Source organism: Penicillium argentinense (assembly GCF_028826775.1).
Source record: "Penicillium argentinense strain IBT 30761 chromosome Unknown utg000009l_segment0_segment0, whole genome shotgun sequence".
Lineage (NCBI taxonomy): Eukaryota > Fungi > Ascomycota > Eurotiomycetes > Eurotiales > Aspergillaceae > Penicillium > Penicillium argentinense.
Genome location: NW_026622668.1, coordinates 5,343,920 through 5,369,246, shown reverse-complemented (window position 1 = coordinate 5,369,246; position 25,327 = coordinate 5,343,920). Strand labels below are relative to the sequence as shown.

Here is a 25,327-nt window from a genome sequence, read left to right as displayed (position 1 = left end):
TTAAGCGAAGAGGAATCAGGAAGATAATACAAGTTATACGAAAAGAGACACAGTAGGAAAGGAATATAGGAAATAAATTTAACGATCGACAAGGGATTTCCTCATAACACTTGAACACATCCAGAAGAAGCTCCATCCACACTTTACAGGACGAAGGCAAGGACACCGGCGACGGCAGCGGCAGCCGAGAAGAGGCCACCAGAGACACGGCTAGCAGCGCCAGTGAACATTGTGCCGTGGGAAGGCGAGGCCGAGGCGCTGGCGCTGTGCATGGGGTCCGCGCCGCTGGGGAGGCCGTGGCGTGCGGAGGGGTGGCCATGGACATCATCATCATGCTGGACGAAGGGCTAGCCATGGGGATGTGAACAGGGATCATGGAGTAGGCAGGAGTGCTCATAGGGCGCTGAGAGTTGTAGTTGTAGCTCTGGTAGGGACGGTGGGTGGATGACGGAGCGGGCACAGCCTGGGTGCCATAGACGACGCTGGACATCACCTTGGAGGCAGGCTGGTCCATTGGGGTGGACCCCATAGGGACGGCGCTGGTCTGAACAACAACCGACGTGGCAGGCTGCTGGTAGACCGTCTCAGTGGGGTGAACCTCCTTGTACTGCGTCTTGGTCACAGTACGGACGACCTCGTGAGTCTCAGCGTGGCACTGCGGAACCTCCTCGTGGTCCTCGCGAGGATCCTGGTGGACCTCGGGGGTCTCGTGAACAGGGGGGGACCTAGGGACCTCGTAGGTGGCCTCGGGATAGGTCATCCAAGGGTACTCAGGCACAGCGTAATGAGGGGGGTCGACGTGGGTGTCATCGACCTTGACAGAGTGGTTGTCCTCGTGGTGCTCATTGACATTGCTGTCGACACCAACGGAGGTGGGATTGCCAAAGTTGACACCGTCATCGTCCCCAGAAGGACCACCCTCAGCAGTGCCACCACCACCGCCGCCAGCGACGCGGTCAGGAGCGTAGGCACGGCGGAAGACACCACCCTCAGGGATGTAGGGGCCAGGACCGCCAGCAATGACAGGGTTATCAGTGATGTGCTTGTTCTTGACGGAGGTGGAGTGGTCATCCTTGCTATACTCGTTCACTCCAGTGTGAGTGTTCACAGTGATGGGCATGTTGAAGGACTGGCCCTCATCGTCGCCCGAGGGACCTCCAAGGGCAGTGCCGCCGTGCTCATGTCCCCAGCCACGCTTGAAGGGAGGGCCGAAAGGCGAGACGGGAGCAGGGTAGATGTCGGTGTGCTTGACATCCACGGAGTGATCGTCCTTGCTGTATTCGTTCACGCCGGCGTGAGTGTCGACGTCGATGGGTCGGCCATAGTTGATGCCACCATCATCGCCAGAGGGGCCACCAAGGGCGGTGCCGCCGCCGCCATGGCCGTGGAAGCCAGCAGGGCCGTGGCCACCGCCGCTGGGTCCTCCAAGAGCAGTCCCACCAACCTCAGGGGGGCCGAAGCGCTTCTGCCAGTCGTGGTGCAGGTCAGTGGCCGCAATGTGGAAGTGATCACCGTTGTCATTATTGTTGTTGTTGTCATTGGCCTGGTGAATACCGCCGGTAGGGCCGACGTGAGTGCCCTCGACATGCGGAGCAGCATCGATATTGGGACCCTCGCCGTGGTGGCCGGGCTCGAAGTCGGTAGGACCGTTGTGTCCAGGCTCGAAGTTGGTGGGGCCCTTGTGGCCGGGCTCGAATTCGGTAGGACCGTTGAAGTGAGGAGGTCCCTGAGGGTGGGGAGGACCTCCGAAATGAGGAGGGCCTTCGAAATGGGGACGACCGTTGAAGTGGGGAGGACCCTCAACATCATGAGGGTGTCCAGCCGGACGAGCATCGAAGTGTGCAACGGGGTGGACGGGAGCGATGACAGGGGCATGGTGAACGTGGGTGTCCTTGACCTTAACGGAATGGTCATCATCGCTTGACTCGTTCACATCAGTCTGGAAGTTGCCAGTGATGGGCATGTTGAAGGACTGGCCCTCATCATTGCCAGAGGGGCCACCCTCAGCAGTGCCGCCGGAAGGCCAGCCGCGCTTGACAGGGAAAGGACCAGCACCGGGGCCCAGAGCAGGGCCGTAGGGACCGGGGCCAACATAAGGAGGGTGGACGTGGGTGTCTTTGACCTTGACGGAGTGGTCATCCTTGCTGTACTCGTTGACATTGGAATGGGTGTGGACATTGGCAGCATAAGGAGTGGTGAAGCTGCCATCTTCGTCATTTCCAGAGGGTCCGCCGAGGGCAGTGCCACCAAGGTGAGGAGCAAAGCCATTTTCGTTGCGCGGCTGGACACCATTGTTGTTCATCTGGATATTGGTCAATATCAAGCTGTCCAGCACCAATGGGGCGGATCACATACAGTGGTTTCCATGGCCTGCGCCTGCGCGGCAGCAGCCAGGAGAGCGAGGGGAATTCCGCCGACGAAGCCCTTCATGGTGATGGTTGCAATATTTCGATAAAGAATATTACTGGAAGAGGGAAGGGGGAGGATCGAGCGATTGTTAATAAAGAGCGACAGTAGACCGATGCTACGGGAGCAGGCAAAAGAACGGCAGCAAATAGTGGAAGATACTCCCGAAAAGCAGCAAGCATGTAATCATTCCTGGCGAGGTTAGTTGAGCTTTAGTAGTTTCTTTGCATTCATGATCACCATCATCATTTGGACTGTGGAATGTGAGTCCGGGGCCATCGACTGGCGCAGACTGGGCCTCGAGGGCGGGCTAAGCACTGGAGTCACAACAGAATGCCGGCAGGAATGGAAGATCCCTCGAGAACGAGCAATTTAGGCTCCTTGGGCCATCGAAGGTCGTCAACAAAGGCGTAAACAAATGCCGGACGGCGTGCGGTTCAGGTGGTGCTGCGACATTCCGCGGGTGGTCTCAAGAGGGGTGGGATCCATCGAGGGATCGGTATTTTCAAGTGACTCGGCCAACCACGACAGCCCCTTAGACGATCATCACAGCCAGTCATGACGGGCATAGCCGTGGTTGAAGTGCTGAGCCCCAATGGCCGTCGCGAGGGACCCAGCAATGAGCGATGCATGATCCTCGGACAAGCTTGTTGAGCGGAGGAATTACGATTTGAAACATGGACTGCCATGCTACGCAAACATTCCTCGTGACGTCAATATCAGATATTGGGCAATGGGCATCACCCAAACGACCCGTTGATGGCAAGAGGTAAATAAGGTCGACGTTCCGCGGAGCTAAATTGACACGCGCGCGGGTGTCCCTCCGGGAGACCGCTCGGCCATGACTGAGCATGATTGAGCTGAGCCCAAATACCCTGCCATTTCGAGGCAGGGCACACAGCGACACAATTGCTGATTTAAATCTGTCGCGCACCATTGCCAGACACGCGCAGACTCTACGTTTACAGTACTTTACTTCCCAAAAGAGATGTATCCCGTCTTCGACATTCCCCTCCCATCGCCCTCACTGAAGAGGACCCAACGGGAGACGAACTTCCTATCGGGGAGCATTTATCTCCAGAACCGGTCAGTCCCGTAGGACCGAAGGCAACCCATCGTCGTGAAGCTCGTCAAGAAAGACCGGACGAGGGTCGTGGCAGGTTCTGTTACTTTTTGATGAAGAAGAAAAGAACTTCGTAGTGCGAAAAGTTTGCGCATTTTTGTAGCGCCAATGGGTCACGTGCTCGGGCCGAACTGCTTCCGCAAGCTTATATGATTTGGGACTAGCGGGGCTTGGCCGGGCTGGCGATGTTTATTCACGCAGTTTCCATTGTAGATTTACAATTATGGTCATTGTTGAGTACAACAGTGCATTGCAGCCCGCACCATCCAGCAGTCCAGAAAATACAATGCAAACAAGCAGCAACGCCGCCCGAACTCCATCCAGATGGCTCCAGCCATCTCGTGAAATTGGAAAAAAGGAGAGAACATAGGAGACAATTCACCATCACGAGTCGCGATGTCAAAATCAATGGGCAGGGGCCTGCTCAAGCAGCTACCCTCCCATGGCCACTTCCTTGCTACTACTCCTCCAGGCAGCTCCACCAACCGCGGCAGTGATGCCGAGGGCAATAGCGATCATACTGCCCACGGTTACGATGGCGACGACGGCTTTCAATGCCATCCGCTGTCGCGAACTCAAGGAATGCAGGCATGAACGCGGCGGATTCTCTTGCTGCTCCCAAAGCTTGGAGCGACGGGGACTATCGGTCCGCAGGGACGTGTAAGGGCCGGCGTTCTCGATATCTCGCAGATGGCTCTGGCTGTGGTTTCCCTTTGTCTCGAAGGTGATCTGCTCATAGGAGATCGTAGGTGATCCATGGTGATAGAAAGGCGAATATGGCTTGGCCCCGATCGATGGGTCAAACTCCTGGGCGTGTGTGGCTTCAGGTGTCGACTGGATGGAGCATGGAGGCGACCGAATGTGCGGTGATGTCGGACGTTTCTCGTCGTTGCTCTTGATGGACGCGGCCACCTGGGCCCCAATCACGCCGAGCCCATGTAGGCTCATATCGATGGTTTGCGTTGTTTTATGCTGCCACGGATCGTGGCACGGGTGGTTTAGAATATCCGGGACAATGATCGTCGAAGCTCCTTCTTGGTCTTATTCGAGATCGATCGTCGCAGGTTTGGCCTTTTTGTTTGTTTGTCGAGTGTTTGCGTTGGCAGGGGAGGGTGGGCGAGGGCGTCGATGGGGATGGAGACAGCTGGGGCACCCCCGTACATAAACAATGTCGTGTCGACGTGGAATGCGCTCCAAGCCCACACAGACCGGTGCAAGCGCATCACTTAGACGAAGACGGAAGTCCACAAGTGCAAGACAGTTTTCCCAAAGAGAACGCTAGTCCGAAGACGCGCAAGGCAAGCACAACAACTCCCAAAGACACACGCCACTCGTTTCTATTTTCCCAACCGCACTCCACTAGCGACCGGTCGATCTGAATTTTTTAGACTGAAAAAAGAGAATCGAATGTACTGTAGGGGTCTTCGAATCCCTGTTGAGCAGCAAGCTGGTTTGTTTTTCTTGTTTCTTCTTCGCTTAGCGCAAGGTCGCTGTTTGCCGGCTCTGTTTTCATCCCTAGATTTAAGGACTCGTGCCGCCATGACAAGCATTCCTCCCTCCTACACCCCCTACTCTGTCGAGAAGGGATCGTCCACCCCTGCAGGAGTCATTGCGGCAGTCATTGGCAGCTTGCGGCCTGGAATGTCGACTTAGTGGCTGATCTTTGCGCCCGCCCCGTGCGCTGTCTTTTGCCATCGACCGCGTTCGTCCCCCAACCCCTTTCCAATAGGGGGAATCTTGCCCTGATCTAGCGGGACGGCCTGAGACTGAGAAATTTAACTGTGCGGAGTAGAGCTAACGGGGTTTCTTCTGGATATGACTGGCCCCCAAGTGGTGCATCGACGGTCTATTCGAACCTTGCCAATAGACTACCCTACACTAGTGTAGACTAGCAATAGCGTCGGAAAGGTTTCACCTCGGCTTTTGTTCCTTCTTCCCAACGCGATCTATCGCACTAATTCGACGCTCAATGCTAGTACTCTAGTACCTTTTTAACCGCGTGCATGCCATAGTATCTTTGTGCGACCGGTGTCTTTTTCGAAAGTTTGCATTCAAAAAAATCGTAGATGATCGACATCCCTTGAGCGCTCCGCATTTGGACAACGGCCATGTTCAAACAGCGGCCAGGAGCTACTAGTCATTGGCCTGAGTCAATCCCATATTTTTTTTCTTGAACAGAATATTCCAATACATCCCATCAACTCTAAATTGCTTCCCTGCAATTCCTCATACAACCCTAGTTTCTAATGCCGCTGATCTAGATGCATGTTGCGGGATAAAAGTCAGGTTAACAATCCGTATAACCTTAGGTTCCCGACATTTCGGGAAGAGTGGAAAAATCTAAAGAGCATTTTATTTCAATAAGAGACGGTGCAGTTTATTGTGATTGTTCTCCTTGATCAGGTAAGTAGATATCTCACACCGTACCGGTGTCTTCATGTTGTTCCGCTTCATGTTCATGTTGGATATATATTTCAGGTTTACCCACCGATCCCCATTGATGTACCCGGTGCACTACGTGTTCTTATTTGGCTCGTCAGCAAAGTTAAAATACTTAAAATTTTCATCCGATCATGCTATAGAAATTAAATCCCACTTTCTCATTATATCAATCTGAAAGATTTCCGGTCATGTGATTGTGATGGATTCCACTTCGGAATCGCGGCCGTGGGCGACCCGGCTGCCGCCGGAGCTGGATGGCACCTGCGCAGTGGAGCCACCTATCTAGGTAGTAGGTACTACGCCCACGCGGCACGTCTATGGGGCCGCAACTTTGGAATTACGCTTATGTCGTTGTCATCTGAGGAGAATAATAACTATATTTTGAAGTTCAGCATCTTTTAGAGGCCATTGTGATTTAGCTCATTGTTATATTATAGAAACAAAAGGGTATCGATAGGATTATATATGTACAAAATTGAGACCACGCGACGAGCCTTCGGGCCCAGCGCTTCCTATGCCGTCTTCAGAAACCTCTTCAGCTCCTGCGATCGGCGGGTAAACCGACTGCTGTGATGCGCCCCAGGCTCATGGTCGGAACAATACGGTAGCCCTTGCCGGTACATTGAGTTTGAGACACCCCTAAGCTCCGGCAGGGATATGTGACTCGTGTCACCTTTCCGGCAACTCAACACAACACGCATCTGCCATATCCGTGACGTTCGCATCATCCACCCCTGGTGGTGTGGTAGAAGCGGTAGATGGCGATGACCCGGTAGATTTCGAGGTCGACGACACCGGGGAGGCCTCCTGGAGCGCATCCCGGTCGGATTCCTCACCCAAAATCCAGCCATATTGCAGCAGCTCACTCATGCGTAGGGGAAGGTCCGGCCCCAACTCGCCCATGACCTGCAAGGCTTGTTGACTCCACATAAATTTTTCTTTGCGCCTGAGCTCCATATACACCTTGGCGATCTGGCTCACGCCAAAGATGGTCACACTGATGCCCCATGCCTTCATACTGTCTTGCAAGCAGTAGGGCAGGGCCCGAGATATCTCGTCGGCGTAGTATTCGGAAAGCAGATATTCTTTGTTGCTGAGGATATCCCCGGCGGCGGTGGCATAAGCGTATACATAAGCTTGACCGATCAGCGCCTGGAGGATTGACAGTGCCGCCCAGAAGGTAGCATGTGTCCTGGCATTGTCCAGGGAGGAGAAATCGTAAGAGGGACCGAATAAATGTGTCGCAGGGAGAAGTCTAGTGGAGAACAACTCGCCAGGCGCGCAGACAAAGGGGCGGCCACCGATATTCTTTTCCTCTCGGGAGTACCATGCTATTATTTTCTCTCTATGAGCAAGGCAATCGTATAGAAGTTGCTGGCAGGCTTCATTGTCGAATACATCTGCCGTATTGACCGCGGTTATAAGGGGCGAAATATCGGACATAAGGAGTAGCAGTCCATCGATAGCCTGGTTGTCGAAAGATAGCAAAGACGCTTTAGATTTCTCTCGATCGGCCGCCAAATCTGCTGCACTTTGCGGGTCAAACGGCGTCAATGACAGTAACTAAAAAAGACCGGTCAGTCGAACCACCGGGAGTAGAAGTATCATGGAAGGAAAAATTGCCATACTAATCGCATCCGATAAAATGCCAAATATAAAGTCTTCACGACGGGACTGTCACTCGCGTATTGAGCGCATTGTTTCAAGAGCCTATCGGTCGTGGAGGCTTGGTTGAGGCAGACGTCCAGGCTTTGGGGGCAATAGAGCGACTGAACCAAAAATTAGCGTTTGTTCTTTCTTCTCTGTGAGGCCTTCTAAATGGCCCTACCACAAGAGTTTGAAACACAGCAATCGTGTAGATGAGTTCGTCGTTAAAGTTGTTTCGGCTGAGCTGGTTCGACACCTGTTGGATCGCACCGTTGTATAGTCGAAGCCCATAATTCAAGATGCGGTTGTCTCCTCTGGTTTTCCCTAGGAAAATACAAGAGTTCGCCGCAACGGCCTTTTCAAGCATGATGGACTTATTTGGAAGCTGCGAGACACCCAAGAGCAGAGTATGCCACGGGTCTATCGCAGTACTGCCAGTGCTATTGTCGGGAAAGTAAGAAGTGAAAAAAGTCGAAAACATTTGCTGCCGCTTTGATGGGCCATTGTTTAGCACTGCTAGCCGTTGGACCGCTGATCGATTAGCGCGACTGAGATCCTGAGACCACGCCCCTGGATCTTGGTTTGAGAGAGCATGCTTCGAGTTTTCATGCTGCGTTGCCGGAGCATTCCGATAGACAAAAGCATATCGTTTCTCATAGCCTTGGCAGGCAACGCCCATCTTCAAGCAGCGCGCGCATTCGGGCTTTTGATAATCGCACTATGTCCCGCTGTCAGTGCTGTCCCACGCAGAGCTAAGGCATTTGGGGGCCAGGGGCGTACCTTGACCTTGCGCTTCTTGCAGGTAATACAGCCCCTGGACTGGAAAGGCTTGCCACCCATGCTCGTAGTATGCGCTGACGCAGGTAACGTCCATCCAGTCGGTGTCTGGGGCAGATTAAGGAGGGACGCCTCGCTGAGGCGGGAGGGACCAGGCCGCCCGTTGCGAGCTTCGCAAATCCACGAGCCGTTTCCACTCGACCCACCGGCCACACAAACACCCAATGACGATGCCAGATCGAAAACAGATCAAATCCTGACAAATTTGACAGGAAACAGCACTTATCAAAACGATGCCAATTGGTGCAGCTTTGTCTTTCCACTCCTACAGATGTGCCGAACACTGTTCATCTTTGGAAATTGCATGGATTACATATCCGGTACACGAAAGAATGATCGAGCTACTTTACGACTGGCCGCGGTTCCAGCAGCCCCTGAACGAAGACAAAAAAAATTAATTAATGTACTGCAAACATTGTGACTATTGTCAGCTTTAGAACCATAGTCCCGTCGATGCGCAATGTCATAATATACTCAATATCATTTCAGAAATGCTAAATACACATGATCATCAAGCTTAGTCGTTGAAAAACCTAATTAACAAACTATCACGAAAAAGTCAGCAGTGTCGAATAATATTTTTTCAGTAAACTTACTTCCAATAACTCCATTCACCGGGATGTCGATGGAGGTGGTATAGCTTGCCGCATCACTCAGCAGGTAAACATAGGCGCCCCCAAGCTCCTGAACCTCCGCCAGGCGCGGAAATCCTCCATAGTATTTCAACTGCTGCTCCCAGTCGGGCTGCTGAGGCACCCAGTACGTCATGGCCGTGTTCACCAGCCCAGGAGAGACGCTGTTCACGCGAATTCCATGTTGAGCCCATTCCATCGCGAGGGTGTGGGTCATGTTCCGAATGCCAGCCTTGGACGCGCCATAGGGGGTGGAGGGGACACGCTGCGAAAGTCAGCTGATGATCGAGAAATACACGAGACAACAGGGCCAATATGGAGCAGGGGATAATTTCGCTCACCTTATTGGGTCGATACGAAGCCATCGAAGCCGTAAACACAATCGCTCCCTTGATGCCCAGTTTGATGAATGCACGGGCGGCACACCTGGCCGTGTAAAATGCACCGAAAAGCTAATCATTCAAGTCAGTCACAAACCAAATTAAACAGAGTATGAGAGCTAGGAGGTAGGGAGTCTCACATTGACAGAGAAAAGCGCCTCAATCTCCTCGGTCGTGAAATCTAGCGCGGCCTTGTGGTTCGTCCGTCCTGCATTCACAACCATTCCATGCAGCGCCCCGGCCTCCTCCACGATTTTATCCACTGCCGCGGAGATGCTGGCTTCTTGTGTCACATCGGCTTGGACGGCAAAAAGTTGGTTAGGGAAGCGCTTGGATAAAGCGTGGAAGTCGTCGCCGACCTCGCCGATGTCGATGGAGTAAATCCGGGCAGCGCCATTGGTGAGACAGCATTCGGCGATGCCGAGTCCGATTCCGCGGTTTGCGCCGGTAACTAGAAGAGTCAGCCTTTTGTATCTCCATTTTCTGGTACTGAAACCGAAGGAAAGACGGACTCGCGATGACTTTGGACTCGAGCGCAATCTTGGTTTGTGGCCCCAAGGGCGCAGACTGCGAGGGGACGGACGACGACATTTTCAAACGATCACATAAAAAAGAAGATCTTGAAGGGAGGGAACTGTCGATGTCGACACACCGCACTCTTATACCGGCGTTGATCGCAAAAGGATGCGGGGTCGAAGTATTTCGAGATCCGACAGTCCTCGAGTCGAGTCCAGAGCCGATGATCCGGAGAATGACATAGTAAACCCCAGCCTTTCTCATGCCAAGAATCCTCAAGTATTTAAGACTCGGACCGCGTTGTTTTCCAATTCGCTGGTGTATGAAGTGGATATTGGCCCTCGACTCGAGCACATCCGCCCCGCACGGAGCTGGTCCGAGATCATCAGTTGCACAACAAGATGGAGCTCACATCGCACGATGGCTTCCATCAACATGAATGCACGTGGAAAATATCCAGGGGAGACTCGGTGCAGACCTGATAAGTTTGGGAAAGAATGGCCAAATTGCCCATGTTCTGCTAATTCAAATGCCTTTTCTATATACAGCCCAATGTTCCATCATCGTGTCATACTGTTCAATTCATGTCAAAGTCATAGTCGTCCTCGTTATCATAATCACCCCAGAGTTCCTTTAGGTCTTCAACTCTCCATGCCGTGGCCCAGCCAGTCTCTCGCTCGATTCGGACCAGCGTCTCGACGATAGCTTCGTGTTCGGAGTAGTGCGACATGACCTTGCCTGCGATCCAAAGAGGCTGGAGTGCATTGGTCCAACAGCCACTGAAGAAAATTAGCGTCCTTGCTGTGATGTGTTTGAAGAGCAAGGAGGGCACTTACTGATGCGCATTTGATGCGGATATGGCACAAATTTGCCGTGCATGCCAAAGAACAGATTTCTGGGACAGAGCATAAGCTAGGATTCTGGAATGGGAGAAGATCGAATGAGGACAGTTTATTCACCGGCTTTTTAGAAAGAACAAGTGTTTTTGGCTTCTGCTGAAGAAGCAAAAGGGCGCTCACATGATAGAGTTGGTTCCCAGAAACTGGAGAAATGTCAGTGTCAATCGGTCAAATACATTAGCAGGTAGCATACTGGCATCGCCATTCCCATACAACACTGTGGGAAACGGTCGGTCTCTCCCAGTGTGGCCTGGGGTGGTAACTGTGAAGATGGGCTTCATTTGGCTCGGCCGATGCTCATACCACTGCTCCACGTGGCTAAAAAGCTCCGCCCAGCGATGAACATATGAGTTTCCATCCTCGTCAGAGAAGGATTGACCCGAGGTGCATGGATGCGGTGTTTTGGACGAAGATCCGAAGAGAACACTGAGGGTCTCTGCACACAAGTAGACGGTATAGTTGGCGTAGGTGTCGAAGTTTGTTTTGTTTGAAGAGAGGAACAAGTGCGATGCTTCAGAGCAGCTCATATCTTTGGGTCTCCAGTTGTGGATTGGGATGATGGTTTCTTCCTCGGAGATGAGTCCACCGCATACATCTGTCAACTTGTTAGAAAGAACAGACTTTGGATGGAAGAGGCTACATACCCATTCGCGCAAAGCACCAGAAGAGCGCCTGTTCCTCCTTCCCTGAGAATCCATTGATACCAGCCGCTTGAATGAGATAGGCACAGCCATCTAAATGGCGCCTCCACTCTTTTGGGTTACCTGGTGTTGTCAGCAAGAACCGAGGAATAATGTGGCTTGCGTTGGTCACATACAGCTCAACATTTCCAGAACACACAGGATGACACAAGACGCAATGACGGGTGTGGTCTTGCTCTCTAACTCAGGTAGCAGAAGGTGAATAGCCTCTTGATAAAGAGACAAACTCTCGGATTGTGACTTCTCATTCTGCTCCCTCTCCAGCTGTCGAGCAGAAAGAGCTAGAATAGAGTATCGTAGATGAGGAGCAGTCCTTGACATTTGAGGAAATGTCGATGCAAAGTGTCGGTTATTATCGAACATGTCGAGCTATTATTATCAATCAAAAGCCCTTTTCGTATTGAGGTGAAGAAACTTACCCATGAGCATATTTCATTCAGATAATTTTGCCACAAGATATGCTCTCGCTCAGGAGACAACTCAAAATAGCGACCGGGCCGGGAGCGTCGAGGCTGTCGCCCGGATCTGAAAGAGTCATCGCTGAATGCCGAGGGCGTATGCACTTGCGGAATAGACTCGCGGGAGCTAGTTCGAGTTGGCACATCAGGCCGGGCCGTCCACAGCTGACGATTTCGCAACGCTGTATGAAGTGCCTCATAGGCGGATCCCGGAAGAAAGACATCATTGTTGAGGTCAGCCGGATCCGAGAAGACACTGTGGTCGAATACAGGCGATGGAACAGTCTGGTATGACCCTTCAACAGAAGAATGATACGGAGGACCGTGTGTCAAATTCCTCAGCGCGGCAAGGTCATCGATCACGTATTCCGGACTGGAGTTCAGATAGCCGTGAGGCGATGCATCCCCTGACAGCTGGGATTGAAATTCGCAACGTAGGTTGGTCTGGTAGGGCGCATGGCTTGTTGACCCAGGCTGGGACAACTGAGACGTGTCGGGTCCGATGTGGTCATGGTGTGGAGAGGCGTGACTCCGATGATGTGAAGAATGGGAGGAGGTATCTCCCGAGAGCGGCGGCGACAGAGTCGGACCAACATCAACAGAATTGGAAGGTTCACCCACAGGCCCAGGAGTGGTATTGATGTTGTTCTGCACTTCTGGCACCGAAGTAACTGCCGATATGGAGTCGTCATTGATCGTTGAAGGCGAGGGAGAGAAGCCAATACGTATCGGCCGATCGGGGCTGGTCTCATTCGGGCGCTTCGTGCCTCTGGTACGAGGCTGCTCCGGCAAAGTATTCAAGATTTTGAATCTACTTTGGCGTTTGTTTTTGTTCGCGGCCACACCCTGGCTCATCGACGGGTGATCAGAATCCAGCACTTTGATGTTGGCATCGCGGAATGAGCCCAGCATGCGCCATTGACATTTATCGCCCCGGCGCTTGCAACCTGTGCAAGTAGGTTTTGCTTCATCGCACTTTCGACGACGGCGACTGCAGTTCAAACAGCCCGTCCGCGTGCGCTTCTTTGGCTCGGACTGCTTCGGATCTTGCACATCTTTCTGCGGTATTCCCGGCGAGCTGCCTTTGTCGTTGCTCAGCTCCGCCGAGGGGCTATTCGCGAGGGAGTTGTCCATTGTTATGTGCAAGGGTCAGCATCCTAGAATCCGGGGGTGGACATGGGGAGACTGTAGGACGGGGAAATAGAAGGATGAAAAGCGCACCTGCCGAAAAAGGAACGTTTAAGCGCGGGGCAGCCACCTTCCCCGACCGGCCCCACCGGCCGCGCTGCCGTTGGTCGGCGTCCCTAGCGAGGCCGATTCTGGGGGCGACCGTGGGGAAGGTTTCGCGGGGTTTGCCCGAACAGTGGCGGGCGCCGTCATGCGGCAATCGGTTGCCAGGAACACGGCTACAAGCGAGATGATCGTCGGTCTTACGTCAAGTACGATCGGTGATAAATTTGTAAAGTCTCACCAATTCGAAGTGCAAATGTGGAGAAGAAATGTGAAAAAGTTGGAAATGACCAAGATCTCATTGATTCATGAAAACTACAACAGTGCCAGCTTAGCTGGCTTGTATAATGTAACAAAATGTCCCGGCAGACGACACCTCTACTCGAAGTGGTGGGTTTCCACACTTTCGGGATCTTCCTTGCCATGGGCAACACGAACATCGGCATCGCCGGCCATGCCCATTGAAGGGTGCCAATGGAGCTGGATCTTGTCCCCCGTGAAGAGATGATCGATCTGCTCGAGCGTGAGGTTGCGCGGCTCGGGATAGAAGAAGTAGATGAGCGGGAAGAAGCAAAAGTTGAACACTACAGAGGTTGTGTTAGTGGTAGCTATCGAGAGATACCAGAAAGAGTGCATACCGGCAAAGTAGATGTAGGTTCGGTATCCAATGTTGGAAATGCTGACAGGCGTGATCTCCACGACCAAGAAGGTGCAAATCCCTACATATATTGTTAGTTCAAAGCAAATAAGGAGGTGCTTTTTAGACTCCATACAGTTGGTCGCAGTAGCCAAAGCGGCGGAGCGGGTTCGAATAGCGAGAGGTGCGTACTCGGCAGGCACTGCATAGTAAATTAGCATAGTTCTCCCAATGAAATCACGATCACTCATCAAGGAGACATACAGAGCCAAGGAATGGCCAAAAGGCCAACACCAAAGAAAAAGTTGAACAGGAAGAGCATGACCGTGGCAACCAAACCAGCAGAATGGCCACCATCCCAGACAGTGCCTGCGAGGATAGCCATGCAGCAACCTTGTCCAATGACGGCAAACATCATAAGCTTGCGACGACCCAGACTATATTATGTTAGTAGTAAGCTCCGTGTCTTCGATAGTGATAGCCTCTTACCGGTCGATAACCCAGATGGGCACACAGGATGAGAAGAAATAGGCTATGCCGTTGAAACCGGCCAGCAACAGAGCAGGGTTGTGATCCATTCCCACAGAGTTCTCAAAAATGAAAGTGGCGTACTAATCTATGGTCAGCTGAGGATCATAGGATGATTTTCTTTGAATAACTCACATAGGTGATGAGGTTGATGCCCGAAATCTGTTGCATCATCTGTCCACCCATGCCCAAAAGGGTTCGGGTCAGGAAGCGCTGTGGACCATTGGTGAAAAGGAGCTTGAATGATCCTTCCGCAGAAGCCTCTGTTTCTTCGCGAATTGCCTGTGAGATATCCCTAACGTCCACATTGACCACAGTGTTGTTCTCGTCGATTTCCCTGGCATTGTCCTGGAGCATCCAGATGACATGACGAGCCTTGCTTTCGTCTCCGTGCTTGATAAGCTATACAAATTGTCAACACGAGCCCGTATTAATTGAGACTTAGCGGATTTCACTTACCCATCTAGGGGATTCAGGAAGGAAGCAGATTCCAATAAATGTGACGATAGCGAAGAGAATCTGAAGTGCAATGGGGAAGCGAAACTGCGCCTCACTGCCGTTGTAAGAGAAACCGTAGTCTGGCGGGTATGGAGTTAGCACGGGAGACGACAGAAAGCTCAACTCGGGTATACTCACCGACCCAGTAGGACAACATAACACCAAAGATGTTGATAGCCAATTCAATGGCCAGCTGTCGCCGCTGTCAGTATGGTGTCGCCAGATTAGAAGAATAGAAGGGCACATACTCCTTTTCCTCGACTCGCTGCTTTACTCAATTCCGAATGCCATACAGCTGAAGCAAGGCAATGGCGTCAGTCATTAAGATAGTGCAGTCACTGGCCAACGGAACTCACGGATTGTGCTTGTATTTAAACCATTTCCAACTCCAGCAATAATACGGCCCACAATCAATTGCGGGATTCCATATGCACTGCATTGAAGAGCGGCGCCAATGCTGAGAATCACACAGCCGGCCATGATGCACTTGCGTCGACCGAGCATTTCACCAATGAACAGGGAGATGATGGCGCCGAAGAAACAACCCTAGACTCATGAGTATTCTGCTTTGAGCGAGAAATCTATTCACGTCAACTCACGATTTCATAGATAGCAACCCTGAATAGCACACGCTTGTTAGAGCCATATCTCGGTCTTGATTCACTGACTCGATTCCACTTACACTGTGCCCTGCAAAGAAGAGCTGCCATGACCCGTCTTGGTCGTGTCAATCTCCGGGAATCGCGCAACAAAGGCGTCGCCTGTCAACAGGCCGGACATCACTCCCTGGTCATAACCAAATAAACTGTGATGACCCCGGCAGTCAGCAAGGGATAAAATCAACGGCCGCCGACCCCACACCAACGAGGTACATACAGAAAGCCACTGCCGGCAGTGGCCGTGATGGCCCACGCCAATGGTCGACCAGTCAGGAACGTCATGATCCCAGCTAGCGATGAAGGTGTTTAAGCGAAGCGACAGCTAAGGAGAAACCGGAATCGGGAGTCGCGGGGAGAGTAGAAGGTCAACAACGCCTGTTCATGAATCTCAAGGGCAGTGGGGGTTCTGCCCCCTTTTATAAAACAGAGTCAAAGAAGTACGAGGGCCGTCATGCAGCGTGAATCGGTGGCGCCATGTAAGGTTCCGCGCTTCCATGGCGGAAGGCAAGACCGGGGAATTTCGCGTGCCCCAGAATGACATCCCGTGTTCCTGAAGCGGGCGACGTCCGGGACTGCGGGGTGCATATGGGGGAGGCTTGATGTCGAAAATACCGCATGGAGCAGCCTTTGTCGAGGGTGTTTCTGTTTTGCGTGCATTTTTCTTTACTGCCACTTCCATGCGGATTCAGCTTAAGAGTTTACGACACTAAGTGACTGTTCCCGCCAGCACACAACTATTCTCTCTAGGACCCCAGATATCTTCTTCAGCTGAATTTGCAATATCGCATCGCAGAATTATTCCCAAGACGCGTACTCGGGCTGATGAAAGGCTGGGCCGAACCGAGTCCCCATCAATTCGGCGCCGTGCCGGCGAAAAGCTTCGCGGGCTGTGCGCGATGGGCTGCCCAATGCGGTAAGAGTTTATTGCACTACCTAATTTGGAAAATTTAAGCGCTGCTGCGGCGATTAACTCCACATGATTGGCCGGATATGTGGGGCACTTTGCCTCGCGGGCTACTCGCGTGGCGCTGCTGTTCGCTTCAGCGTTTCCCCGTCGACATCGCAGATTGCGATGGAGCACTGCATTCTCCATGCCCCATGCGGTAGTACCCTCTTTTCCATTTACCCCATGCCCCGCGCCCTCTCTGCATGGACATGGGCCACTTACCGCATTTAGTAACCCCTTGCACCCCAAACCTTCCCACCAGCACTCGGACCGGCCCCGTGACAATCGGCATGATTTGTCGGGCTCGGGAGAAGAAGTCTCGAAAAATGGAGCTCAGACAAAGATGATTGCTTCGATGCGCGTTCCACTGTGGTCCTCCATGCTCGACATTCCCTATTTCGGCAATGTATAACCACTGGCCAGTATGGCGAGCAGTGGATGCTGCATGGCAACTCAAATTTCCTATATGAAGCGCATATCCTTGAAAAATTTCAGCCTACATAGCAATTAATCACTTTCACACCTCCTTCCTAACCTCAAATTCTTCTCAAAATGGCCCCCGCAATTTCCCTCGACCACACGACCCACGCGGTCGTCCCCGAGTCGAAAGAGACTCCGGCCGCATTCGCGCCCACTAACGACCTCTTCTCTCTCGCCGGTCGCACCGTCGTAATTACTGGAGGAGGCCGCGGGCTTGGCATGACCTTGACCACCGCGGTTCTGGAAGCCGGCGGCGACGTGGTGTGCCTGGATCTACTCCCCGAGCCCAGCCCCGAGGAATGGGTTGGGGTTCAGAAGCTGGCCAAGTCGCACGGTCTGCAGGCCACCTACACCAAGTGCGATATTACCGACGAGGAGGAGACCAAGGCTCTATTGGAGCAGATTGCCGCCGACGCGAAGCAGCGAAACAGGCCGATGCGCGGACTGATTACCTGTGCTGGTATTCAGCAGATGGTGCCCGCTCTCGACTACCCTGTTGAGGGATACCGCAAGATGCTGGATGTCAAGTAAGTGACTATTCAAGAAGGAAATTCGCAAGAACTTCAGCTAACAATTGGGTTTCCAGCGTACTCGGAACATTCATCCCCGCCAAGCACTTCTCTCGCATTCTGGTCGACCAGAAGTCCGCCGGCAGCATTGTGATGATAGCGTCGATGTCCGGCCAAATCGCCAACCGCGTAAGTTGCAATGCGATTTCAAATTCATGACACGCCTCTTAACACCCGCGTCAATAATAGGGCCTCACCTGCACCGCCTACAACTCCTCCAAGGCCGCCGTCCACCAGATGTGCCGATCCGTCGCCCAGGAATGGGGCCAGCACAACATCCGCGTCAACACCCTGTCCGCCGGCGTAAGTTCAACAACTTGAGAAATAACAAACCCTCACTAATGCAACGCACAGTACATCCGCACTGCCATGACCGACGCCCTGCTCAAGGAGAAGCCCGAGGTCGAGGAGACCTGGATGCGCGGCGCCCTGCTCGGCCGCCTGGGCGCTCCCGAGGACTTCAAGGGTCCCACCATCTACATGCTGACCGACGCCAGCGCCTGGATGACCGGTGCCGACCTGCGCGTTGATGGTGGTCATTGTGCCTCGGCATAAATGGACGCTTTATGGAATGATGAACTGGACGTGGCATGTCTGGCGTTATAGATTGGGTTCTGTTTTTGATAGACATTTAGAGAGATTTGAAGAGTTAGATTATTGCTAGTGCGATATCTCCAAAAAATTGTTAAATTGTAAAGTCGAATGATCGTGGGTAGTTCATAGAGATTCCGAGCATCTCGTCCACGCTGTGCGTCTGCTTTGTGTAAGAGACGGGACGTTCAACTTGTGAAGATGTACACTTACCAAGTCCAGTAGCTCGGGTGCAATGCTATCATATGTCATGGGCGTGAAGAATTCAATTGGTGATGCTTGCGTTATCTCCATCTCTTGGTCCAAGAGCATTGCATTTTCCAGTTCGGTCGCCGAAGAACATTTGGGCTGTGCGGTATCTGCTAAACAGAGGGTATCAGTAAGATCCTAATGAGGATTTCGGAAAGAAGTTACTTGTTGTCACACCTGAACCCCGACCAACATCTGCTGGCCTATCAGCACTTTCGACAGGGTCCACAGTCCCATATTTATGATTCGAGTGTTTCCCCATTTTTTGAAACACAATCTTTAGTGCTTGAAGTGTCTTGCTACTGTCTTCCAACTCATCTTTCGAATGGGAAAAGACCTGGTACGCCTTCTGAAGACACTGTACGATGCGTTCTCTTGTGTTGTCAGTCAGTGGTATCCACCTCGAGTCCTCTGCCGACTCATTCAAGAGATCATAGTTCATCTCTAAGCACAGTAGAGTGGTTGCTAGTATCCACTGGCTCTTGAACAAGGGTGTGGAAATTTTCCATCTCTGTTCGAAAAGACTCCCGCCAAATTTACTTTCCTGCTCCACAATCCAATGATACTCCAACATATGAAGCGATGATTCTATGCAGGTATTTCGAGAATACGCAAATTGCTCGTCGACTCTGGCAGGCGCAAGATATCGATAGTGCAAGACACACAACGCCTTTTCAAGCAGAAGTATCAATTGAATGCGACGGAGTATGATATCCGAGCTATCGATCAGAGACCGATTCAGTGGTTTCTCCAAGAAATTCGGCGGGCTGGACGTATACGCATCGCGGACCAGCTTGTCCAACCGCATCACCTCCCCATAAGCGGGCCTTTGAATCGAAGTCGAAAAATCAGTGATGATCCCAAACATAGAGATAAGCTTGTTCTTGACTACCAGCCACTGGCAGGGTGTTTCGAATGAGCTCGGTCGCGATGGAGGCAGCTCTGTAGTATCTTCATCGAAATCTTCATCAAGCAGGTTACGTGGTGGCGCAGTGTCAGACTGGAACTCTCGTAGTGTTCGAGGTAGCCCGACTTGCGTAGATACTAGGGTATCTAGATCGGTGATGAGGGCCCACACACGACGTCTCATTTCACCTTGAAAGGGGGAAATATGGGGGAAGTGGGATGCGTCGCGGTGATAACCCATTCGTTGTGCCGTTCGCACAACCAGGCCGAGAAAGATCAAGTCGTCCATTCGCGAGTCGCCACGTTGAAGAAACTGGGCATGGAGCGAGCAACAGAGTGTTTCAATGGTGTCAGGCGGACACTCCTGATACCTTCCTAGTATCAAGCACTGGTTGACCTTTTCCGTGTAGGCCTCGATCTGGTCTTTGAAGACCTCGAATCCGGGGGTAGCTTGATACTGGAAATGAATTGCGAGACATAGCACACCATATAGCTTGCCGATCCACATAATGGGGGTCTCGAGTGGCTTTTCCCAGAATTTTTCATACTGTGTTTCATGGTCAGAGGTTTTCCAAGCTGGGACGGAGATCTTTCTCTTACATGTCTTAAAAATGACGGGCCGTGGATCACTGTTTCGATATGCTCATTAGATTTTCAATTTCTGCAGAGTAGGTGAAAAACATACGTGGAAGAATTTTGCAACTGAAATATGAAGCCACCAGCCTATCAGCAACCTGTCGGGAGGGAAGACCCTTTAAGATTTCCTTAAGGTTGGCAGGTCGGCTGTCAGAGAAGAGAAGGTCTGAACTGCGACCTGGAGAGGTTTCATGGTGGGAGCCAGAAGAATCCTCACCTCGTGCAGAGCTCTTCAACTCAGACATCTGCAATATTATTGATATCATGGGCTGCACACGAGTTCAACCATACTCACCTCATCAAGAATTGCAGTCCAGTGAGTGTCTTCGACGTAAGTGGTCTTGCTATGCCGCAGCGATATATGGCCGAAGGAGTCGGATGGTTGGCTTGGCTGGGAACCACTCCTAGCTCCTGCCTTGGCTCTTGTGGATCCCTGAATGTCCTCATTCAGGTTAATTGGCATTTGCCCTGCAGTCTGACCAGCCTTTCCATCGCTGGCATTATCTACCAGAGATGATATCAGTCCTTCCAGCTGCCCAATACGCTCCGTTAATCCCGAGATCGTCCCCGATCGCTGTTCCCGATTGACACGGCTGGGTCCGTTTGCGTTGGGAAGCAGATATGTGCACGAATGAGAGAGATCGCGGTGGACACAGGATCCGCAGGGTTGGCCTCTATCACATCGAAGTCTGTCACAGATCAATATGGAAAGGACTTGGAGACATTTTGATTAGGAAGACCTACTTCCTTCGCCTGCAGAGATTACATGACAATTGCGGTTTGTCGCGACGCCGGCTCGGGGGAGGAAGAACTCGCCGATCATTCATGGTGAGATGCGCTCAGTACTGTGGACATACCCGGAAAGAGAGAAGGTGACTTTGGAATTGAATGGTGCTGTGGCAGACGACCCTCCGACCCTCCGCTCCGATCCTCCGGCCCGGCCCCACCTTTAACAGCATCAGCTGATCAGTGTACAGTAAAGGATGTAGTAGGATTTCCTGGATAGATATACGGGAATTGCATGTTCACATATTGCATGTTTCACACGAAAAGATAGGATCGCATTCAGTTTCGTGAGCTATGTCTAGCTAAAATAAGATATGGAAGTACATCTCATACCGTGACAGTATACTGGTCAGAGGCAAGTGGACACGCATAGGACTAGCAGCTCCAGTTTTCTACAAGTAGTTTTTGCAAGATCACTCATGGTAATACCCTAAGGTAGCTCTAGTATTCCCAGGTGCTGATGTCTTCAAGGCCCTTCTCATACCTGGGTTCGAATCGCTGAACTAATGTCGATTCCACGCGAACCACATGGTGTACACAGAGCCATGCTGAGGTGGGGGATCGTCGGGCGACAGCGCGCCGATGCGGGCGTTTGTCCCCCGACTTTCTGGGGAATCGCAGCAACTCCGATGCGCGTGCGCCGCTTTCTTAAGAGGCCGGCTTCACCGCAGCAATTTATTTCACTTACCCTTATCTCAGAACCTATTCCCCTCTTACCAACCCTCCCCTCCAACATGTCGATGAACTTTGAAGACTGCGGCAAGATCCGCGAAGGATATCCCCGTCCGTTCCCCAACACGCCTACAAATGTCCTCCAACAACTCAGTCTGAGCGGCAAGGTTGCGGTCGTCAACGGTGCGTCCGACGGAATTGGTCTGGCTGTCGCCGAAGCCATGGCTGAGGCAGGCGCCAACGTCGCGCTGTGGTATAACTCGTGAGTGAATTACTACCTAGGAAGTACGGTCTGCGCGGTGGACATGAACACTGACGAATGCAGAAACAACGCCGCTGTCGACAGAGGCAAGGAGCTCACCGCTGCTCATAACATTAAGACCTCTGCCTACAAGGTCGACGGTGAGTCTACCAAACTGCCCTCTCCCCGACGCATTGCTAATTAGATCTCAGTCTCGAACGCCAATTCTGTGAGCAACACAATCACCAAGGTGGTAGAGAACTTTGGTAGGATTGATATTTTTGTCGCCAACGCTGGTAAGTAGCATTCGCGATGATTGCTACTTGTCGCAATGGCTAATATTGAATAGGAATGGCCATTTCCAAGCCCATTCTCGAACAGACCCTGGACGAGTATCACAAGCAGATGTCGGTCAACGGTAAGAATCAACCCGGCTCAGCCTACCACGAAACAAAGCACTAATACCAACGAAATAGTCGACGGCATCGTCCACTGCTCCAAGTTCGTCGGCGAAGTCTTCAGGCGCCAAGGCTTCGGCAACCTCATCATCACCTCCAGCATGAGCGCCCACATCGTCAACGTCCCCACCGACCAGCCCGTCTATAACGGCACCAAAGCCTTCGTCACCCACTTCGGAAAGTCGCTTGCGCGGGAGTGGCGGGAGTTTGCCCGTGTGAACATTGTCTCGCCGGGCTTCTTCGACACCAAGATGGGTGCCAGCCCCTCATGCGTGAATGAGGCCTACCGCATGTCGGCCCTCGGACGCCAGGGTCACACCAAGGAGATTAAGGGTCTGTATCTCTACTTGGCTAGTGATGCCTCGACATATATGACCGGTAGTGATGTGCTTATTGATGGTGGATATGTTTTGCCCTGAGTTGAAAAGCAGGGAATAGACGAATAAAAACTTTATTGCTGTACCATGCATTCTCTCGACCCATTCTAATTAATGACACACCTGCACACATATTATCATGGCAAGCCTCTTGCTATTTACAAGAACTTTCAGATCCCAGGTACCCTGGTCTTTACAACTGCCTCAAAGTGAGTGTTTTCTAAATTCAGCAATGTAATGCAAGAGTCATTCGAGCTAGCACTGACCCTAGATCCTATATGAACTGCCCCTTTCAATGCCGGTGCACCACCCAAGTCGATCCCAAGTCTCCTTCTGATATCTGCCATTAGGGCCACATCGGCTTCTCCCTGGCTACCTCCGAACAACTTGACCATTTCCACAATGCCGACGCCTTTCGTTTCGGGAACCAGGAAGAGCACCCATAGAATAAGGAAAAGACAGAATGCTATTTTAGTTAGCAGTTATACTCAAGACAAGAGTATAAAAAAAGTCTTGACACACCAAGGAAGAAGTAAAAAGTTCCGAATTTGATGCTGGCGAGCATTCGCGGGATAATCAAAGCAACGACGAACTGGATCAAATCAGTTAGACATGTCCATGACCAGGGACAGGGTGCATATCTCACATTGCTCAGCCAGTTCGTTTCAATAGCGAGTCCGACTGCCTGTGCTCGCACACCAGGAGGAAAAAATCTCGGACGGAATAATCCAATTCACACATCAAATACTAAAAGCAAAATTGGCGATATACACCCAAAAAAAAAACAGCAGCAGCCCAGCCAGCAGCTTTGTGCGTATCCCACGAGTCCTTATAGACTGCGTAGATAGTACCCACAATAAGCTGAGAGATCGACATACCAATTCCACCCACAATCAGAACTTTCGTGCGTCCCCAGCGATCCATGAACATAATCGCCGGAATGGTCGAGAAAAAGTTGACTACTCCAATCACACCAGTTGCCAGTAAATCCACCGAGTTTCCAGAAAGACCGATGCTTTCGAAGATTTCTGGTGCGTAGTACATGATCGCGTTGATTCCGGTGAATTGCTGAATTACTTGCATTAGATAGGTGATTACAAGACGGTGTCGAAGGTGACTCGTGATAAACAAGGCCTTGTATCGTCCGAGGGTGAGTTCAAAATTTGTCTTTGCGCTTGGATATAGAATAGCAACTGTTTCGTTGTTGAATTGAGCTGCCGCCTTGATTTCGAGGAGCTCTAGTCTGATGTGGGGGTCGTTTGCGGGGACACATTAGATGCGTACCAATGCTGCGTGGGCTTCTTCTTCGCGGTCTATTCACAAGTGTAGATTATTATACGCTCTTTCGAATGGAGGCGTCCCAACTGACCTTTCAGCAATAGCCATCTCGGACTATATGGTAAAAAGGATGTCCCAGCTGCTAGGAGCAAAGAGGGAACACACTGCAGAGCAAGCGGTAATCTCCACGCAACTGGAGACTGGCCATCACCCGTCCCACCAATATGCTGCGTGCCATAGTCGAGCCAGGAAGCAACCATAATATTCAGTGTGATGCTCAGCTGCTGCAGCGAGACGAGGCTACCCCGAAGATTCGAAGGGGCCAGCTAACTCAGATAGAGCGGCACGATCATCGACAGTTGACCAACAGCCAAACCAGCCACGAATCGGCCGATGAAGATCATTACAATATTGATTACGGCAGCGTGAATAATGGAGCCGACCAGGAAGATGGTGTTAGCGAGGTGAATTGACCAGCGGCGAGAAAGACGGTCGGCGATGGGGCCGTTTGCGAATGCGCCGACCATTGCTCCGAGGGTCAGGACGGAGACCATCCATCCTTGGAGAGTGGCGTTTGAGGAGAGAACGGGGAATTGTTTGAATTGAGAGGTTTAGCCAAGGAACTCGAAATAAATTTAGGTGGGCGACAAAGTTGTTCATTACTAGGACACCGCTGATGATTCCCTGGTCATATCTGATGTTGGAACTAAATCAGAAGCAGTTCACGTAGTAGCTTGGTAGGTCCTAATTACCCATAGAGCATGCCACCAATACTAGCAAAGGAAGCCAAAAAGAAAATATACGGCTGCTGGATAATTCCTCGGTAGCCTAGCAAGCATTGCAGTCAGTATTCAAAATCGTCTAGTGAAAGGGACATGACTAACCGGCATCACCGTAGGAGCCGGTGCAACCATTGTGAAGGCGTTCCCGGGAATTTAGAACAAAAGGAAGTCAGTCGATCGATTGATACATCATGTACCATTTCCCGAGGCCAAACGTAGGAGGCCATCTCCGTTATATGGCCGAGATTGGATATGCCGATTCGAGCAGGTCTGGGGAAACTGGGGACTAGCGTCTGGGGACTAGCGTCTCCACAAAACCCCGGCTGGCGTGTGTCGGCTCGCATCACTCCAACTATTGACGGACGAGTTCAAGGAACAGCAGCTGCCCAGACGAGACTATCGCCATCGGTCGACAGTGTCCCGATGGGTGGAGCTTTGCGTCGGCCTTCATCAGAGCATACAAGTATATTTTCGGTATTACTATTACTGCTGGAGGTAATACTACGAGCAGTAGTTATGAGGTACCATCGCAGAAAAGGCTAGGTTTTCCATCGGAACACAACTGGCCGACAGCTCTCTCGATCAGCCGATGGGTACAGGCAGTGTGGAATCGGGGGCTGAGTACTTATCCTGTGCATGCACCTACCATCCCCGCTGTGTTCTCGGAGTAGCTTTGAGGTCTCTCGATAATTTTTCTCTGTCCACCCCTTTCTTCGTTACTTCCTTCCCTCCTATTTACTTCCCTCCTCCTTCTCCTTTGATA

The 25,327-nt window shown here is 51.7% G+C and overlaps 10 protein-coding genes across 10 annotated transcripts; 2 read left to right on the top strand and 8 right to left on the bottom strand.

Annotated features, from left to right (window-relative positions):
• Positions 1-143: 143 nt before the first annotated feature.
• Positions 144-2,302, bottom strand: CweA (uncharacterized protein; the record flags this gene model as incomplete). Its single annotated transcript, XM_056622073.1, has 2 exons — positions 144-264; positions 342-2,302. 2 exons carry the CDS (start codon positions 2,300-2,302, stop codon positions 144-146), a joined length of 2,082 nt encoding a protein of 693 aa, XP_056472879.1.
• Positions 2,303-3,961: 1,659 nt separating this feature from the next.
• Positions 3,962-4,477, bottom strand: N7532_009581 (uncharacterized protein; the record flags this gene model as incomplete). Its single annotated transcript, XM_056622072.1, has 1 exon — positions 3,962-4,477. The coding sequence occupies one exon, from the start codon at positions 4,475-4,477 to the stop codon at positions 3,962-3,964; it is 516 nt and encodes a 171-aa protein (XP_056472878.1).
• A 2,163-nt stretch (positions 4,478-6,640) lies between these two features.
• N7532_009580 (Zn(II)2Cys6 transcription factor domain-containing protein) lies at positions 6,641-8,458 on the bottom strand (the record flags this gene model as incomplete). The annotated part of the gene is made up of 3 exons (XM_056622071.1): positions 6,641-7,534; positions 7,800-8,336; positions 8,399-8,458. The coding sequence occupies 3 exons, from the start codon at positions 8,456-8,458 to the stop codon at positions 6,641-6,643; spliced, it is 1,491 nt and encodes a 496-aa protein (XP_056472877.1).
• Positions 8,459-8,764: 306 nt separating this feature from the next.
• On the bottom strand, positions 8,765-10,058 carry N7532_009579 (uncharacterized protein; the record flags this gene model as incomplete). The annotated part of the gene is made up of 5 exons (XM_056622070.1): positions 8,765-8,829; positions 9,052-9,352; positions 9,429-9,539; positions 9,608-9,918; positions 9,980-10,058. The coding sequence occupies 5 exons, from the start codon at positions 10,056-10,058 to the stop codon at positions 8,765-8,767; spliced, it is 867 nt and encodes a 288-aa protein (XP_056472876.1).
• A 502-nt stretch (positions 10,059-10,560) lies between these two features.
• Positions 10,561-13,175, bottom strand: N7532_009578 (Zn(II)2Cys6 transcription factor; the record flags this gene model as incomplete). The annotated part of the gene is made up of 7 exons (XM_056622069.1): positions 10,561-10,762; positions 10,820-10,878; positions 10,943-11,025; positions 11,076-11,477; positions 11,527-11,646; positions 11,700-11,952; positions 12,003-13,175. The coding sequence occupies 7 exons, from the start codon at positions 13,173-13,175 to the stop codon at positions 10,561-10,563; spliced, it is 2,292 nt and encodes a 763-aa protein (XP_056472875.1).
• A 474-nt stretch (positions 13,176-13,649) lies between these two features.
• On the bottom strand, positions 13,650-15,875 carry N7532_009577 (uncharacterized protein; the record flags this gene model as incomplete). Its single annotated transcript, XM_056622068.1, has 13 exons — positions 13,650-13,855; positions 13,910-13,990; positions 14,045-14,110; positions 14,173-14,345; positions 14,398-14,519; positions 14,572-14,838; positions 14,896-15,014; positions 15,073-15,127; positions 15,183-15,229; positions 15,291-15,480; positions 15,534-15,552; positions 15,617-15,739; positions 15,811-15,875. 13 exons carry the CDS (start codon positions 15,873-15,875, stop codon positions 13,650-13,652), a joined length of 1,533 nt encoding a protein of 510 aa, XP_056472874.1.
• A 1,216-nt stretch (positions 15,876-17,091) lies between these two features.
• N7532_009576 (oxidoreductase, short chain dehydrogenase/reductase family) lies at positions 17,092-18,143 on the top strand (the record flags this gene model as incomplete). Its single annotated transcript, XM_056622067.1, has 4 exons — positions 17,092-17,546; positions 17,606-17,717; positions 17,778-17,891; positions 17,943-18,143. 4 exons carry the CDS (start codon positions 17,092-17,094, stop codon positions 18,141-18,143), a joined length of 882 nt encoding a protein of 293 aa, XP_056472873.1.
• A 412-nt stretch (positions 18,144-18,555) lies between these two features.
• Positions 18,556-20,797, bottom strand: N7532_009575 (uncharacterized protein; the record flags this gene model as incomplete). The annotated part of the gene is made up of 4 exons (XM_056622066.1): positions 18,556-19,976; positions 20,020-20,215; positions 20,266-20,659; positions 20,715-20,797. The coding sequence occupies 4 exons, from the start codon at positions 20,795-20,797 to the stop codon at positions 18,556-18,558; spliced, it is 2,094 nt and encodes a 697-aa protein (XP_056472872.1).
• A 504-nt stretch (positions 20,798-21,301) lies between these two features.
• On the top strand, positions 21,302-22,546 carry N7532_009574 (uncharacterized protein; the record flags this gene model as incomplete). The annotated part of the gene is made up of 5 exons (XM_056622065.1): positions 21,302-21,690; positions 21,754-21,830; positions 21,882-21,965; positions 22,019-22,087; positions 22,146-22,546. 5 exons carry the CDS (start codon positions 21,302-21,304, stop codon positions 22,544-22,546), a joined length of 1,020 nt encoding a protein of 339 aa, XP_056472871.1.
• A 151-nt stretch (positions 22,547-22,697) lies between these two features.
• N7532_009573 (Major facilitator-type transporter ecdD) lies at positions 22,698-24,336 on the bottom strand (the record flags this gene model as incomplete). The annotated part of the gene is given in 8 exon segments (XM_056622064.1): positions 22,698-22,703; positions 22,771-22,970; positions 23,027-23,189; positions 23,204-23,251; positions 23,276-23,740; positions 23,789-23,817; positions 23,874-24,108; positions 24,130-24,336. 8 exon segments carry the CDS (start codon positions 24,334-24,336, stop codon positions 22,698-22,700), a joined length of 1,353 nt encoding a protein of 450 aa, XP_056472870.1.
• Between the last annotated feature and the right edge of the window lie 991 nt (positions 24,337-25,327).